General features: G+C 41.2%; 1 protein-coding gene across 3 annotated transcripts in view; it reads left to right on the top strand.

The window, feature by feature from the left end:
- The window catches only part of SP3 (Sp3 transcription factor), a 118,105-nt gene that overhangs the window by 13,152 nt on the left and 88,128 nt on the right, over positions 1-16,825 (top strand). For all 3 annotated transcript variants that reach the window (XM_069225365.1, XM_069225363.1, XM_069225364.1), the window contains one exon: positions 9,304-10,672. In XM_069225365.1, coding sequence (XP_069081466.1) covers positions 9,304-10,672 — 1,369 coding nt within the window. The remainder of the gene's footprint in view (positions 1-9,303; positions 10,673-16,825) is intronic.

Raw genomic sequence — 16,825 nt, 5'->3', positions numbered from 1 at the left:
TATATTTTTCATAAAATATATATATACTCATTTTTTATATGATTTATTACTTTTTCCAGACGGGGAAAGGATTTTGATTTTGGACAGGTTAGTTTTGTTGGAGAAAAGACTGTTTAAAATGTATATTTCTCCACAAAGGTGTTTTATAATTTTGTAGTAATCTGAAATGTTTTTAGAGTACCCACATCTTAAGTCTCATTAACTTATTGACCCATATTTCTTTAACGTGGTTTATGTGGATATGCAAAATCTCTTTCAGTGTTCTTTATGGATTATGTCACCTCAGTTTCAGGCTACATTTACTGAAGAAGGACCAAAAGATCACGTTTTAGACGTGGTTCTGCATTTCTCAACAAGCATTGTCGAAACCAAGGGGTCTGGCGTTGGCCACCATCATTTCTGATTTGCAGTTTTTGTTTTGTTCTGTCATGGTTTTATCATAACGTTTTTGTTAGGGAAGCTGCTGCACCCACCTCAATCAAAACAAATTGTTAAAAGCAGAAATAGTTTTGGTAAGCAAAAAGAACAGCTCATTATAGTAGTCCCTGGCGTAGAAGAGAACTATTTTGTGTGTGGATGTTATCCTTGTGAAAGGGCAGCAGGCCGTAAATCACAGTGATGCCAGCCAATGGTTGAAAGGGGACAGACTCATTGCACCATTATGCATATTGGAGTAGGTGGAAGAAAAATTCAAATAACCAAACACTCATGAATTAAGTCTGACTGAAAAGCCCTATAACTTTTTTAGTAAAATAAAAATGTTTTGGATAACACCAGACCTTTAAAAAAATGGTTGGCTGGCAGCCCGTTTGCTAACGATTTTTTTCTGTAATGTTTTTGTAGTTATTTATTACCAATAGATAGCAAGCATTGCAAAAATAGGTGAAAAGTGAGGCCTGTAAAGACCGATAATAAGAGTTGAATAGCTAGATAGTCAGCTAGCTAGATAAGCTGATAGATAGGAAGATAACGCTCCATTCATAGACAAGGTTGCATAGATAGTTGCCTGGCTGGATAGATGCAGGAAGACTGACAGCCAGGTACATAGTCGGGTAGAAAGGCAGATAGTCAGTCATAGATAGACAGATACATTAGGAAGCCATAAACAGAGAGAAAACTGATTGGTAATAGCATTGTCCTTGTCTGTGTCCCGCCACTTCTACCTATAAAAGCAGTACCCCTTTTGCGTGGCGAGCCTACATCCCATGGCAGAGGAGACTACAGAGCCTGACATGTGTACATCATAATTGTTGCATGAAAAAGCACAAAAACAGTCCTTTTTGTCAGCGTAAGTAGCTGAAGAATTTGGGCTAGTACGTGGCTGCCACCCAGGGAAATCTACCAAACCCAGACATTTTTGAATTCTAGACACCCAGGGAAGTCTAGGGTGGTGTGACTTGTATGGATTCTGCTATGTTTCGTTACCCAGAATGCCCTTAAACATCATACTCTGGCTAAAATCACACTTTACTCACATTTCTGCAATGGAAAGTTCTGGGATCTGTGGGCATACATAAAATGACTACCAACCAAAGCTGTACCCCGCTTCTGTAGCTAGGCCTGGTTCCTGTGACAGGAAAGCCCCCGATACGTGACTGACTGATCTACCAGGGAGTGAAGCACTGGAAAGTGGAAATTATTCCCTGTCCAGCACTGCCTCTTGCAGAGATCAGTGCTCGGGGGCAAAATTATTGCCCCCCCTCCCCCCAACATTCAGAAGAAAAAGTAGACCATGCTATTAGTGCAACCTACTTTCAATTTGTTTTGCTGTGACGTTGGCGCACTGTGCATGGTTGCACCATACAGTAGAAAGTGCAGTGTTGTTCAGCCCCAAGCAGAATAGTTTCTAACTGCCATAAGATAACCTTAATATAAACATTTCTTGTTGCAGATTCCTTATTTCATGAATGTCCCCAAGGGCCATACTTGATCTGTGAATTCTCCTTAAGTAGTAGCTCTCGAGCACGAGTAGGCCCTCGGCACTGCTTCAACTCGTTGAAGTGGGACTTTTTTTGTGACACTCAATAAGGTGAAAGCTTCTTTTGAGGAGCACTCCCTTCTTGAAGATTCAGATGCACTGGACATACAGGGAGTGCAGAATTATTAGGCAAATGAGTATTTTGACCACATCATCCTCTTTATGCATGTTGTCTTACTCCAAGCTGTATAGGCTCGAAAGCCTACTACCAATTAAGCATATTAGGTGATGTGCATCTCTGTAATGAGAAGGGGTGTGGTCTAATGACATCAACACCCTATATCAGGTGTGCATAATTATTAGGCAACTTCCTTTCCTTTGGCAAAATGGGTCAAAAGAAGGACTTGACAGGCTCAGAAAAGTCAAAAATAGTGAGATATCTTGCAGAGGGATGCAGCACTCTTAAAATTGCAAAGCTTCTGAAGCGTGATCATCGAACAATCAAGCGTTTCATTCAAAATAGTCAACAGGGTCGCAAGAAGCGTGTGGAAAAACCAAGGCGCAAAATAACTGCCCATGAACTGAGAAAAGTCAAGCGTGCAGCTGCCACGATGCCACTTGCCACCAGTTTGGCCATATTTCAGAGCTGCAACATCACTGGAGTGCCCAAAAGCACAAGGTGTGCAATACTCAGAGACATGGCCAAGGTAAGAAAGGCTGAAAGACGACCACCACTGAACAAGACACACAAGCTGAAACGTCAAGACTGGGCCAAGAAATATCTCAAGACTGATTTTTTTAAGGTTTTATGGACTGATGAAATGAGAGTGAGTCTTGATGGGCCAGATGGATGGGCCCGTGGCTGGATTGGTAAAGGGCAGAGAGCTCCAGTCCGACTCAGACGCCAGCAAGGTGGAGGTGGAGTACTGGTTTGGGCTGGTATCATCAAAGATGAGCTTGTGGGGCCTTTTCTGGTTGAGGATGGAGTCAAGCTCAACTCCCAGTCCTACTGCCAGTTCCTGGAAGACACCTTCTTCAAGCAGTGGTACAGGAAGAAGCCTGCATCCTTCAAGAAAAACATGATTTTCATGCAGGGCAATGCTCCATCACACGCGTCCAAGTACTCCACAGCGTGGCTGGCAAGAAAGGGTATAAAAGAAGGAAATCTAATGACATGGCCTCCTTGTTCACCTGATCTGAACCCCATTGAGAACCTGTGGTCCATCATCAAATGTGAGATTTACAAGGAGGGAAAACAGTACACCTCTCTGAACAGTGTCTGGGAGGCTGTGGTTGCTGCTGCACGCAATGTTGATGGTGAACGGATCAAAACACTGACAGAATCCATGGATGGCAGGCTTTTGAGTGTCCTTGCAAAGAAAGGTGGCTATATTGGTCACTGATTTGTTTTTGCTTTGTTTTTGAATGTCAGAAATGTATATTTGTGAATGTTGAGATGTTATATTGGTTTCACTGGTAATAATAAATAATTGAAATGGGTATATATTTGTTTATTGTTAAGTTGCCTAATAATTATGCACAGTAATAGTCACCTGCACACACAGATATCCCCCTAACATAGCTAAAACTAAAAACAAACTAAAAACTACTTCCAAAAATATTCAGCTTTGATATTAATGAGTTTTTTGGGTTCATTGAGAACATGGTTGTTGTTCAATAATAAAATTAATCCTCAAAAATACAACTTGCCTAATAATTCTGCACTCCCTGTACTTTACCTGCATTTTAGGTGCTCCGAGGATGGTGGTTTGGAGGCCGATAATCCCCTCTTATAACACAGAGGTCCTGTTAGGGTGTTCACTATGCGAATGGCTTTGATAGAGCACCGAAAGGGAGGGCTCCTCATCCTTCAAATCCTCCTATTGAGGAAGTTTGCAAAGTCACAGTTATTGTGTGTAAGATATGGTGGCACTTCAGTTGTCCTTTCCCATGCAGAAACAATATTCATCATCCTTATAGAATTCGTGCAGCCATCTTCAGTGGCTCCTGACACTGTCCTGTCTTTTAACAAAGTCCTGGTAAACCTGGAGCCAGCTGCTTGGGGAAGAAGTACGGTTAAGGCCACAGGCAGGTTGCTTGATGCTCTTAGTCCAGGCTGTCTCATCCTCCATTTTTGTTAATCCATCTTTCTCTGGAGTTTTGGTGGTTCAAGCGTTTTTGATTAAACTGAATCCAAACATCTACTCACTCCATTGTATGCAAAAGTTTTGCTTTTGGCAGTCTAATGCTGCATGCTTTCTAAGACGATCTACACATGGTCTTAGAGGAAATGGCAAACTGTCTGTGATTAGCTCCCGAATGTGCATGGAGGGCAGTTTATGAGCCGATTAAAGAGGACCTAGCTTCCTTAAAACATATTCTAAAATATGGATTAGATTTGACTGATACAGTGGCCCTTTCTATCACTATGGCAGTTACTCTGTGTAAGCATGCTTGAACGTGCTCCGTTGGATTTTCTGGGACTGCCCAGGCTGCCTTAATGGATATGCCCTTGATAGGGAAAAGACTACTTGGTCAAGAGGCCAATTCCTCTGTGCTTGCTAGGTGAGAATTCATCACAACGGATCTCAGTGCTCCACGTGGTCCGAAAAGGTTACCCCCTCACCTTACTGCAGACTGTCCAGATCACCAGCCTTCCACCAGGAACTGTACCAGCCCATGCCTCGATCTTAGAGGTGAAAGTTGTTGCCCTGCTGCGAATACGGTGCCACTTTATACGGTGCCACTTTATATGGTGCGAAAGAACACCATATAAAGTGTGCCCTTAGAGGAATGAGGCATGTAAATCTACTTTCTTTATTATTTGGTCCCCAAGAAGACCTCCAGCCCATTATGTATTTGAGGCTCCTGCATCTTTGTTCATCAGGACAAATTCAAAATGCTGTCCCAGTCAGATACTCATGTCCTGAATACACAGGATTTGATGGTGTCCCTGACCTGCACAAAGGTTTCCTCAATCTCAGGGGATCTCTGATTTTCAGGATATGATCGCAGTGTTTCACGCGCAGACCCAAATTCTGGCTCTGCAGATTCTTCATCTAGTGAGTCATAGGGTTTCATGCATCTTGTTGGTGCCGCACACCGGGTGGTGTATAATGCGACTTCAGTTTTGTCTGAGCAGACAATGGCTGAAACATCATGGGGGACTCTGCTTGTGTGGAGATTTTCCGTTCTCTTCTTCGAAACCTCAGTTGGTAGACATGCCCATCCAACATCATGTTATGTTGTCACTGCTGTTCTCTGCAGACGTTAGCCACTGTCATTACGGACATCTCCTTGTTAAGCTGAGACACTCCCTTGGGGCACATAACTGCCAGGGTAGAGTGGATGCATGGACTCGAGTGAGAGGTGCCTTCGAACTGTGATAGTCTGTTCTGCCATAGAGCATATGTCCAGTGGCAGCTCACCTGGCAGGTGCTCTGTGAAGGTCGATGGTTTGCATTCTGTGTCTCTAGAGGATCATGAATGGAAAATCCACCCCACTGTCATGGGTGTGATGTTTACAAGCTGTGGATTCCTTGCATCAGCTTCACCATGGAAATGCCATCAGCTTACCACCAGTGGTAGTGAATGTCATCTTTACTTCTAGAAAACCATCTGTCAAATGTAGAGGTTTGTTTACTGCTGCTAACCTGCACTTGGAAACTTATCTGAGGGGTCACTATCTAACATCATGTGCTTTCTCTTGCCCTGCATGGTTTCGTCAAAGGGTATTTGGTTGCTGTTTTTGCATTCTTTTATTGAGTCAACCTTTTTCGTTCTCTACATTTCTTGAAAGATTTGTCTTATGCTTTCACCCACGCCCTAGTGCAGTTTAGCGCTTTCCGCTTTGCATATTTGTTTGAACCAATGCACAGTTATGTTAGCATTCTGACCTTCAATACTCTCTTCCTGGTGGAGATTGATTCCGTAAGGTCAGACAATTGCCAGCTTTATCGGTCTGGCCACGATCAGAGCTGGTGGACAATCAACTTCTCGTAGGTTTCGCTAGAGCCAAGAAAGGATGAGCTGTGACCAAGTATAGAGTCTTGCTTTGGATCGTTATTTACATTAAGATGTGACACATCTTGGTTAAGAAAAACCCTTTGGCTTGCATTAATTCTTCTCACAGATTAATCAACTCCCTTCTTTCTGAATTAATGCTGCTCATTATGTGCTGATATTAAAATATTTTCGTTCCTCTCTGCACACATCTGTTGTCACTGAAAAAAATGCAAAGAACTGACACTGTCGCCCACTGCCTTCATTCACTTCCTGGGTATGTGGAGCACAACTGGAGTTGCATGGCGCTACTTGGTTGCTCTAGACGGCTATCATTTGAGGAAAGGTTTCCGAATCCAGTCTTGCTCCTAGAAGTATTCATAAGATAAGATAAAAAACGACATCACCTGCTGAATCTATAAGTTCCTCCCACATACCTGCTTAGAATGGAATCTGTCTGGTATTATTTTTATATGTTCCACTCCTTAGCATTCTTTATCCGTGCTTTAGAAGAAGGGATTGTTAAAGCATTGAATTTTGTTTTATCAGCTTGTCATATTAACGCAACACTTCAAGATCTGCTGATTGAACATTTACGCAGATGAGTCTTCAGTTTTCATGTACTATCTAATCATGCACCTCCCTTGACCGAATATGGTCCTAGTGTATTCAGTGCTGATTTGTAGAAGGTGTCTCTTCAAGTGGAAAGAATTTTGAATTGTAAAGCTCTTCCTCTATAATGGGACCTACCTTATTATGCTCACTTTCATTTGGGTCATCATGTGCATACCCTAGACATGTCACTGTATCACGTTATTGGTGATAAAGTAGCCAATGATTAGCTTACTTGTGGAATCTACATAATGTAGCTGGATAATCAGAAGGCCTTGCAACATTGACAGTCAGAAGTACAAATTCCACCACAATCTCTAAAAAATATGTTCCTGGCAGGCCGTTAAACAATCAAATACATGTCATGCAAGAATACACAACATATCATAGACCCCTGTTCTTCCATGGGATACTATTATTTGGGGTTAGATTTTCGCCTCATAATGCCAGATACCTCTGATATACCATGAAACTGTCGAAGTAAAATTAAGTTGTCCATTGATTCTAAAGCTTCTTCATAGATCAGACCATTTTGATACAGAGTCTAATATCAGTCTGCCAGTAGCCCGCCCAAGTTCAGAGTTAATAAGTGGTTATTCATTCTGCAGCAGTGTCAAATTGTGTCTCCTGTCGTACCACCTGGAATCTCACAATGTGATTGTAGATTACTTGGAGTGTATACCTTTTGAGATTTCTGAAAAATGTAGAGGTTTGCATTTAGCAAAAGCAACGGCAACTAGGAGAACATAATATACGATATGAAAAATGATGCAAAGAGAATGGTTTGCAGTGTGAAATGACTTGTTCCAGTCGGACCCCATTTTCTCATTTATCTTGGTATGGGCTAAGAAATTTTCCATAGTACGTTTCGGGACCAGTTAATGGAGCACAAGATGTCGTCTTCAGACATCTCCTTTTGAGAATAGATTGGCGAAGTAGAAGATTATTAATTATACAGTTGAAAAAAGTTACTTATGGAACGTTCACACTTTCCTACTCAACTAAGGGGAGTTGAGCTGGAATTCATCACCTGGATTTATTTAAGTAAATACATCTTAATCTTGAGTCTGCAAAATATAAGCTTTTTCACTTGAAGCACATACTCCTTGTTTTTAGTGTGATACTGAAGATAAATCCTAGCTTTCTTTGCAGGGTGCCCGCTAATTTCCTTCTTCATATACTAATAAGTCTTTCCAAGACTTCGTTTCATGTATGTGTTAAATTTGTTTACAGTGTCCTCACCAGTGCTGGAGTCAGCAGCGAAAAGGTTTGGAGGTGGTTTGAGATAAAGTTCATGAACTATTTCTTTTTAGCACATTATAAAATTGTTAGTTTCTAAAACTTTTAGACACAAGGAAGTTAGTTGACTTGTCGAAAATGTTTTTTTTTTTCTTTTCTTTCCCTCAAATGGTGGAAGCTCGAATTTGGGCCCAAGGGCCGAACGTATGATGTATTTTACCAGTCCTAAATGGCTCATCGGGCCGTTTGTGACCTGTAAAATGCATTTCCCTTTGTACCATCCCTATTTTGCAAGTCAGTAGCTATTAGTGACTTGCAAAATAGGGGTTGCTAGTCACTATTAGGAAGTGCCGTGTAAAGGGCGTCACTTTCTAATAGCAAGTCGCACTGGCATGTATTAATTTTTTTTTTGCGACTGGGAATTTTTTTTTTTTTTTTTAATGTGTCATGCATTCCTTTAATGAAAACTGCTACATAAAAAAAAAAAAAAATGCTTTATTGAAAAAGCAGTCACAGACACAGTGGTCTGTTGACCCCAGCAGGCCACCATCCCTGAGTGCTGACTATTCCCAGTGAATCACAAATTGCGACTGGCCTCATGAATATTAATCAGACCGGTCCCTTGCGACCCATTTACGAATTGCAAGCAGTGTCTCAGACACTTTCGTACATCAGTGTTCGCGACTCGCAATTTGTGAGTTGCAAAACATGCAAATTGCAAAAACTGAGGGTTATACATCTGGCCCTAAGTCTCTGGGGATCAACATCTTGCTTTGGTCATTTTGACTACGCATATTCTCAGAAATCTGAATGCCGCACCCAGGCGTATAGGGAATGAAAAATGTTAGTTTGACAAAAAGACCCAGATAATGAAGTCAACACATGTTTTGTATCCGTCATTTTAGTACTGCCTGGTTGAAGTTATTAAAGATTTCCGATCTGGTAATAATTCAAAAGCTTGCAAGTAATAGTAGTGAAAGTTAGATAACTTTGTCTGGCAGCAGTGCAATTGTCAGGTCATAAGCCTGATGGAAAAGCCACTGTCTAGTGGTTTGACCTTCGGTCACATAATTCTAAAGTGACCAAGTACACAAGTTCAACGTTTCTGTTGCAGAAGTGCTGTAAAGTTGATGCAAGATTACATTTGTGTTTTCTATAGCAAAACAAATGCTAAATATGTTATGTTGGTGGCATTTGGTTCTTTGGCATCTCTCCGAAATGTGTAGTACTTTTTTGTAGGCTAACAAAACCAGTGTCTTATTTATCAAACTATTAACTGTGCACTTTTACCTAATGATTTAACAGTAAATGCCTTGTAATGCCTGTTGTATTTCAATCCATTAGAATTGTTTCTGAATGTGAATTACGGATCATTTCTGTAAATATTCGGGTATCTGCAATTTTCAACTGTCTTCTACTAAAATCCAGAGTTTGTGTTCTGTTTTTTAATATGGTGCTTTCATTTTGATTATGATGCACATGCTTAGTGTTATGCCAAAAGTTCATACATGTGTTTTCTTCCCCCCTCCTAGACTGAAGATTTGGATTCCCTAAATTTGGCAGAAACTCCAAATCGATGGGAAGTCTTTTCTACTGGTTCTACGCTTAAGGATGAAGCTGGCAATTTGGTACAGCTTCCGTGTGGTACTACAGTGACGTCAACTGGGCAATATGTCCTTCCTCTTCAGAGTTTGCAAAACCAGCATCTATTTTCAGTTGCACAAGGAACCGATTCATCTAATGGTACATTATCCAATGTACAGTATCAAGTAATTCCTCAGCTCCATACAGCAGATGGTCAGCAAGTGCAGCTTGGTTTTACTACTTCAGAAAGTGGCAGCATCAATCAAGAATCTGGTCAGATTCAGCTAATTTCTGGCACCAATCAAACACTCATTGCCTCTGGAACTGCATCCGGTAATCTTTTGGCTTCTAACTCAAATTTGTTATCTCCATCCGGCCAAGTCCAGCATTCAGGTGGATCTGTTCAGATTCAGGGAGTTACTATCAGTGGTAGTGGTGGGTCAAGCTTTCCTGGTCAAGCACAAGTGGTTACAAATGTACCACTCAGCCTTGGGCAAGGCAACATCACTTTTGTACCCATCAATAGTGTTGATCTTGACTCTTTGGGTTTGCCCGGAGGATCTCAAACCATGACTGCTGGCATTGATGCAGATGGACACATGATAAATGCAGGGCAGGCTATGGATAGTTCAGATACTTCTGAAAGGACTGGTGAACAAGCCTCCCCAGAAGCAAGTGAATCCAACATGGATACAGATTTATTTGTGCCAACGTCTTCACCATCCCAGCTGCCGGTAAGCATGGACCACACAAGCATGTTGCAGCAAAGTTCAAATAGTTTGACCTCCAGTCCTAGTGAGCAGGTGCACACTTCTGACCTTCAGGGAAATTACATGCAATCTCCTATCTCTGATGAGGCACACAATATTCAGGTCTCCACAGCACAGCCTATCCTACAACTTCAAGAGACTCAGCAGCATACCAGTCAAGCCCAGCTTGTGCAAAGCATTGCACAACAGACAATCCATGGTGTCCAAGGCATATCTCAGCAGGCTTTGCAAAATCTTCAATTACAGTTGAACCCTGGAACGTTTTTAATTCAGGCTCAAACCGTGACCCCTTCTGGACAGATAGCATGGCAAACATTTCAAGTGCAAGGAGTCCAAAATTTGCAAAACTTGCAGATACAGAATCCATCACAGCAGCAAATTACTCTAACACCTGTGCAGACGCTTACTCTTGGTCAAGTTGGAGCTGGAGGCATTTCAGCATCGACCTCTGTTAGTCAAATGCCAAATCTTCAGACTGTTACCGTGAACTCAATAGATTCTGGTGGCATGCATTTGCAACACGGAGAAAGTGGAGATAGTCCATCAGGTATTTGTTTATTTTTTATTTGACTGTTTGTTGTTCATTGTTATTGCTAATCTTTACAGAATTTTGCACCCCTTGCCCATGCTTTTGAGCAGATAGTCATGAAGGTAAATGCTGTAAGTAATTCAGGTCTGGGATTGGTCTAAATCTGCTACCTTGGTTTGCTATTACCACAAACCACATAGCATATTGTGTTGTGCTCCATACTCTACAGGCATAAAGTACGAACATTATTGGACCACAAGAATTGTAGTCTGTGGAACAAGATATTCAGATTACTTTCCAAGCATGTGTACAATAAATACACATCGGGTAACGCTCCATTTCACTTTTCTAACCATTTAACGTAGTCACTAAGAACCAAAGGCTATACCCAGTGCATCAAATGCCAAATGTAATTGGCTAAAATCAACCTTGTGCGAGAGAATACTTAATAGTTAATGCATTTTGTTAATAGTAACCTGTTATCTTAAAGACAAATAGTACACATTGTACAGCATTGTAAAAATAGTGCCAGTTCTTGTCCATTTACAAGCAGAGCATTGGCCTAGGTGCATACCACAATTTGTATTTTTTTCTTTCATGAAATTCCTAAGTGAGATGACCATTTAATGAGGTGATTGGATCTTCGTTTCTAACCTCTGAAGCCCTACACCCCTTTTCACCTTTTTATTTTTTGAAAATTTTACTATACAAAAACAGTATTTGGAAGGTCTTCTACTAGCTAATTTCCAAAAGTAATTTACCTTCTCTTGCAAAGTAAGATTGATACAAGATTAGACTCTTAATGCTGGGACCATGGCAACAGAGCATGAATACCTCCTCCATTTCGACCCTCTCTTCTGCCAAGTAGAAAATAATTTTCTAAATAGTTAATGAAATAATGTAGTAGACCTGGATAGCATGTCCCTTGGTTTACCCCACTCCTCTGCTTCTAAATTTTACAAAGTGTTTGCCACTACATGTAACTGAATGATGAAGACTTACATGAGGGAAAAGAAGTTCAAAATGACTGATCTCTCATGCTCACCTTCATGGGTGGAACCCATGGTCTTCGTCTATGAATCTCTAGCTCATACACCGAGAACAGGCCAGGTACAAGTGATAGACACTTTACCATCTTTAAATGGGAGATTTTCTCTCCAAAAAGCCACATATAGTGTACTGTACACTAAGAGACAGAACATTTCTTAGAAAGATTAAATTTATCATTGTGCTAGCTGGTGTGATCTGCCATCTGTCCTATAACCTAATACCATTCGGGGGAAAACAATCAATCATCTAGTTCTGCCTATCCAAGTTGACATTTTCAGAGCCTTGAAAGGTGAAGGTTTTCTGATGTCTTGACCTCATTGAGACTAGGCTTTAGAACTGCTTTAACTAGATTGTACAGTAAACCATTTTTCAGGTGGCTGCATAGGTGAAGATGAATTATGTTTAGGGAGACTTTAACGTTCATCACTGCGTATCAAGTTGTAACCCAAAATTCCCAATGGGTTAAACATTTAGTTCTGCTTGTGAAGAGGTTACGTCAAACGTCATTCATTTCTTCTAAGCCCTTGCCTCATAAACTTTTTTTCTTTTTAACAGAAATAAATAAAATAATAGATTAAAAAAAGCTGAGAGGAAAGACATGTCAAGATTCTGTGGTTTACACAATATCTGTTACAAGTGCCATAACCCAGGGGAGTTGATACTTTTGTATTTTCACTTACGATCTGAACTGGAGCTGGTGCCTCAACTGGAGTTCACTGGCGTGGAGAAATGTGACATAAGAGTCGAGCATAATGACGTTTTATTTTTTATTTTTTTTATATATCGTTTAGAACTCGTGAATTCAGTGAAGCACTGAGTAATCGTAGTTGGAGTCGTTTTTTTGTACGATGGTGTGATGGGTTTATGATTCTAAGAGGTATTTTAATAGTGATTTACACACTATATTAAAGAGTTATTCTAGTCTGGAATTAAAGAATAAAATTGAAGTATTAGTAAGGAATATGTTAGAGTAAACTAAGGCATTTTCACTTTGAGAGTGCAGTCCAGTGACAGTTACAGTTTTTAAATTCTTGAAGCAGAGGAATTACTAGTGCACATATTCACTAGGTGTACTACACCTGTGAAAAATGTAAAGGAAGGTCTCTGAACAGGAGGAATGTTAATTATTATTATTTTTTTTTTTTTAAACCAGTGGCATGCACCTGTATTTTGCTTGGTGTTACACCACAGTCACTTAAAGCAGCATGTAAGACACCCAGACAATAGGAATAGTCATAGCTGAAAGGTAGGACTCAGACGCGTATCAGGAGATTTTCAGATCTGCCTGAACAAGTACTTAATTGCTAAAAAAAAATATTGAAATGTAAGTAAAATTAATTGATTGAACTTTATTTACCACAATGCGTGGGGAAAGTGGTGCTGCATGGTCAATGAATGTGTGAGCTTGCACCTGCAAGACAGGTGAAAGGCCATTTGTTTAGGTGCTCTGAACTGTGAACACTGCCCTTTTGATCTTACTAGAAATCTCTTTGGAAAACATCCTTAATGACACTGTAACATCCTTTGGTGGCTTCAACTTATTTCAAGCACTTTTGAATGAAAGTGGATACTTTAAATGTACTTGTTTTAACACCCTGCCCTCCCCTCCCCCCCCCCTCCCCCCCCCAAGCATTAAAGTCGGGTAGTCTGCGTGCCCTCATTGATGTGCTTCCTCCACATGGAGTGCTAGATTTGCACTTTGCTGCTATCTACAAAATGCCATCTCTGTTCTTGTTTGTTCACCCGAAGCCCAGATGACGACCATGCAGCTGTAGAGCAGTCAGTATTGTAATATCAAGGGTGAAAAAATAAGTGAGAGCAAGCACATACAGACATCTTATCTCCTGAAAGTAGACATAGCTTATGGAACCCATTGTTATTCCAAGCAGGGCATGCACTACATGGGACACCAGATGGATGGTGGTTGAAAGAGGAAAACAAAAACATGCCTCGGATATTCTAGGAGCACCACTAACCAAATGGACACTCATCTCACACCCAGCCTAGTATGCTTCTACCTTCCCTTCACCTCTTCCCCCCTCAATTGAATAGTGGTGAATACAACCTGGAAAGATAGATTCAATCAATGTCTATGTGCAGTTATGGCTTGGTGGGTCGCAGCACCCATGGGAAGACGTAGAATAAATGTTCGCATTGTGCACATCTACTGATCACCTTTAGCAATCACTGCATATTCCTAAGTCCCAAGCTAAAGATTTACCCTTATACAGTACAAGTGGCAACCACAAATCAATCTTCTCTTCTGGCCAAATTCCTGAAAAATCTCCAGCCCTCTTTACCCATGCCCCTCACTCACCTGGGCCCCTCTTCTTCCCACAGGCTCCCCCCCCCCCCACCCCCCCCCCCTCAACCATGACATCTTGTTGTTAAGACCAGTCCTTCAGTTTCAGCTACTTTTCATTGGGGCCCGAAGACCTAATTTAAGCTTTGTGTATCATAAGAACTGCAGAGGTCTCTGCTTTGGTGGGAAATCTCTACTAAACAAGTGACATGAGTGATCAGCGGGTCTCAGTTTATCAGAGCTCTCACTTGTGTGTTGAATATAGTGTGTGAGCTTTTCAAGGGCTGTGACCCGCCACAGGAAGTGTATCTAGTGGCTCACGGTGTGGGTTTCCTCCTGTTTCCAGTAAGTCTTTCGGCATTGCACTCTATCACTGAACCTATAATTGTCAAGTATGGCTGAGTATCTCTTTCCAGTACATCTGGATTCATGCACATTCCCACCAAATCTGGATCGTTGACTCCACACGTTCAACACATCTCCGTCTAAGGCCCAATGAATGTGGATATATATCTGTTGAAATACCAGTACCCTGTGCTGTAGGCATATCACAGTGCTTCTCCAGCTATGCTCCTAGTTTATCTTGGGTATCTTTTTCTCAAGTTGAGGTTTCCACTCTAGTTGATAGTCCCGTCTACTAGGGCACAGTAAGTGCTCCAGTGCACACTAAAGTAAATTGTTGACCAGAGCCCTTTTGCAGTTCAATATGTACTTCAGTAGTTTTTCCAATTTGTGGGCTGTATGGCTCAATGTCTAAGTTGAGCATATTTAAGTTTATCTTGCTCAGTGATTTCAGTGACCTTTTTACAGCCCATGAAGGTTTTGATGTACTCTTTTGTTAATGTCTTTTTTCATGAACACTCTCCCTGCTTCAGTCTCTCAAACCTAGAGTTCTCTTGCTGGTGAGTGTTGGTTGAGGTGCATAGCTGGGAATGTGGTAATCCTCTCCTTAGTTGCTTGTTTACCCCATAATTTGAGTGTGGTTTTATTTTATCTCTGATATATTTAAGTTTTAAAGGCAAGACTTTCTGTAATCGGGGTTTCTCCCTTAGAGGGTGACCCGCCAGAGCCCTCTCATATCGAGCCAGTGTTTCTTAGATTCTTGCATCAACTATTCAAAAATGTGCAGGTGACCTGCTATTAGTACGTCAATATGCCCATGCCTGTTAGACCTCCTGGCTCCTTTGGAACCATCATTTAATGTAGTCTAGTATCGCTACCTGCCCAGACAAAGGAAAATATTGGCTTTTAGATGGACTTCAGTTACATCAATGATATAGTGGTTGGCGGCGCCTGGAAAAAGTTAACAGCTGGGTCAACATGCTTATTATTTATTGCATTGCTACTCAGCCGTGAGATGTATAGTTTACACCATTGTGCTAGGTCAGTGGAATACATGTTTTTTAGGCTGGCCAAATGGTCTTGATCCTTATCCCCATAGAGTTTGTGAAGTTAGTTCTTAAGTACTTGGTTTGCTTGCCCAGTTCATCAGACATTGATCTTTTAGCTTCAGATACTCTCCCGAGGAAGACTGATATTTAGCATCTCACATATGTCCGTATTTAGTTTACCAACATGTTTCTGCCCTCTGTACGTGCTGGAAGGTCAGGGGCTTTCGTCAGGGTCAGGGATCCCCTGGAGGTGGATGCTATTTAAGCACGCTCTCTGAATGGTAAAGGAAGAATAGACAGCCTACCTAAACTGATTGTTCATATTAGGGTAGGTCCCAAGGAAAAAGGCGAATTGCATCTGGTCTGGGAAATGCTGGGGGAAGGTATCCCTTGTAGTCACACTCACTCCAAAGGGAATACCGGTGGGTGTACCTACATGCCGGTGCCCACCCGCTCAAGTCACTGGCATGTAAATAGCATCCACCTCTAGGGGATCCTTGACCCTGACGAATGCCCCTTACCTTCCAGTGCGTAGAGAGGGCAGAAACATGTTGGTCCCTGACTTTTAGAAATTTCCATTTGCCTTCTTTCCACTTTTAAAACATCATGGTTCTGGATCAAGCCTCTGAAAAGTTTGTCTAGGAAAAGGCAATCTATTCTGGATTTGTATATTGTGCTTTATTCAGCCTAGCATTATGCTTTTGAAAGCTTTTTTTGTGTATCTAAAATGGGTGGAGGCATATGACTCCTAATACCACCAATATTAAGCACAGTGCCTTGCAGCAGATAAGCCCTTTTCAGTCCGTTTTCCTCTGGCCGGCTTTGAAACCTGATTTCACACTGTAAATTGTATATATCTTTCTTCAGTGCTTGAACCCCAGCAATGGGAAGAAATTACCTACAACACTGGAAAAAGCAAATGTTTCAAATAATCAAATTTTGGCACCTTAGGCGTTGATAGCATAGGTCTTAGTTTTCTACTTTGCATCTTTACATTTGATATTTTTGTGTTTTTTTTTTTTTTTTTTTATGTCTGAAACAAAAACTGTAGCCTACAATATCACTGTTTATGCCCATGGAGAGAATTGAAGTGTTTGCAAAATGTTTCTTCCCACACGTTCAGGGCACTCTGTGACAGGCTTGTGCTCCTTTCAGACCAAAAACCCATTAAGAAGAGTGCTGGCCTTTTGTGATGGAGTTGTTCCAACAAAGTACAGATTTTGATTCGGCTTTATGATGCTTAGGCACTGTGGTCAAAATCCCTGATGTGGATCTAATGGTATTAGCAAGGCGCAGCAATTCCCTGATGAGGAGCCAGAGTTTGTTGATCTTCCCAGGTACTTACGATTGATTACATTTTACTTTAAAGCCCCAAACTTACAATCTTCGAAACTGCTAAATCACAGGGCAAAAAAACACCTAAAAATA

This window comes from Pleurodeles waltl, chromosome 3_1 (assembly GCF_031143425.1).
Source record: "Pleurodeles waltl isolate 20211129_DDA chromosome 3_1, aPleWal1.hap1.20221129, whole genome shotgun sequence".
Lineage (NCBI taxonomy): Eukaryota > Metazoa > Chordata > Amphibia > Caudata > Salamandridae > Pleurodeles > Pleurodeles waltl.
The sequence above is the reverse complement of the archived record's forward strand: the minus strand, read 5'-3'. Positions and strand labels throughout refer to the sequence as shown.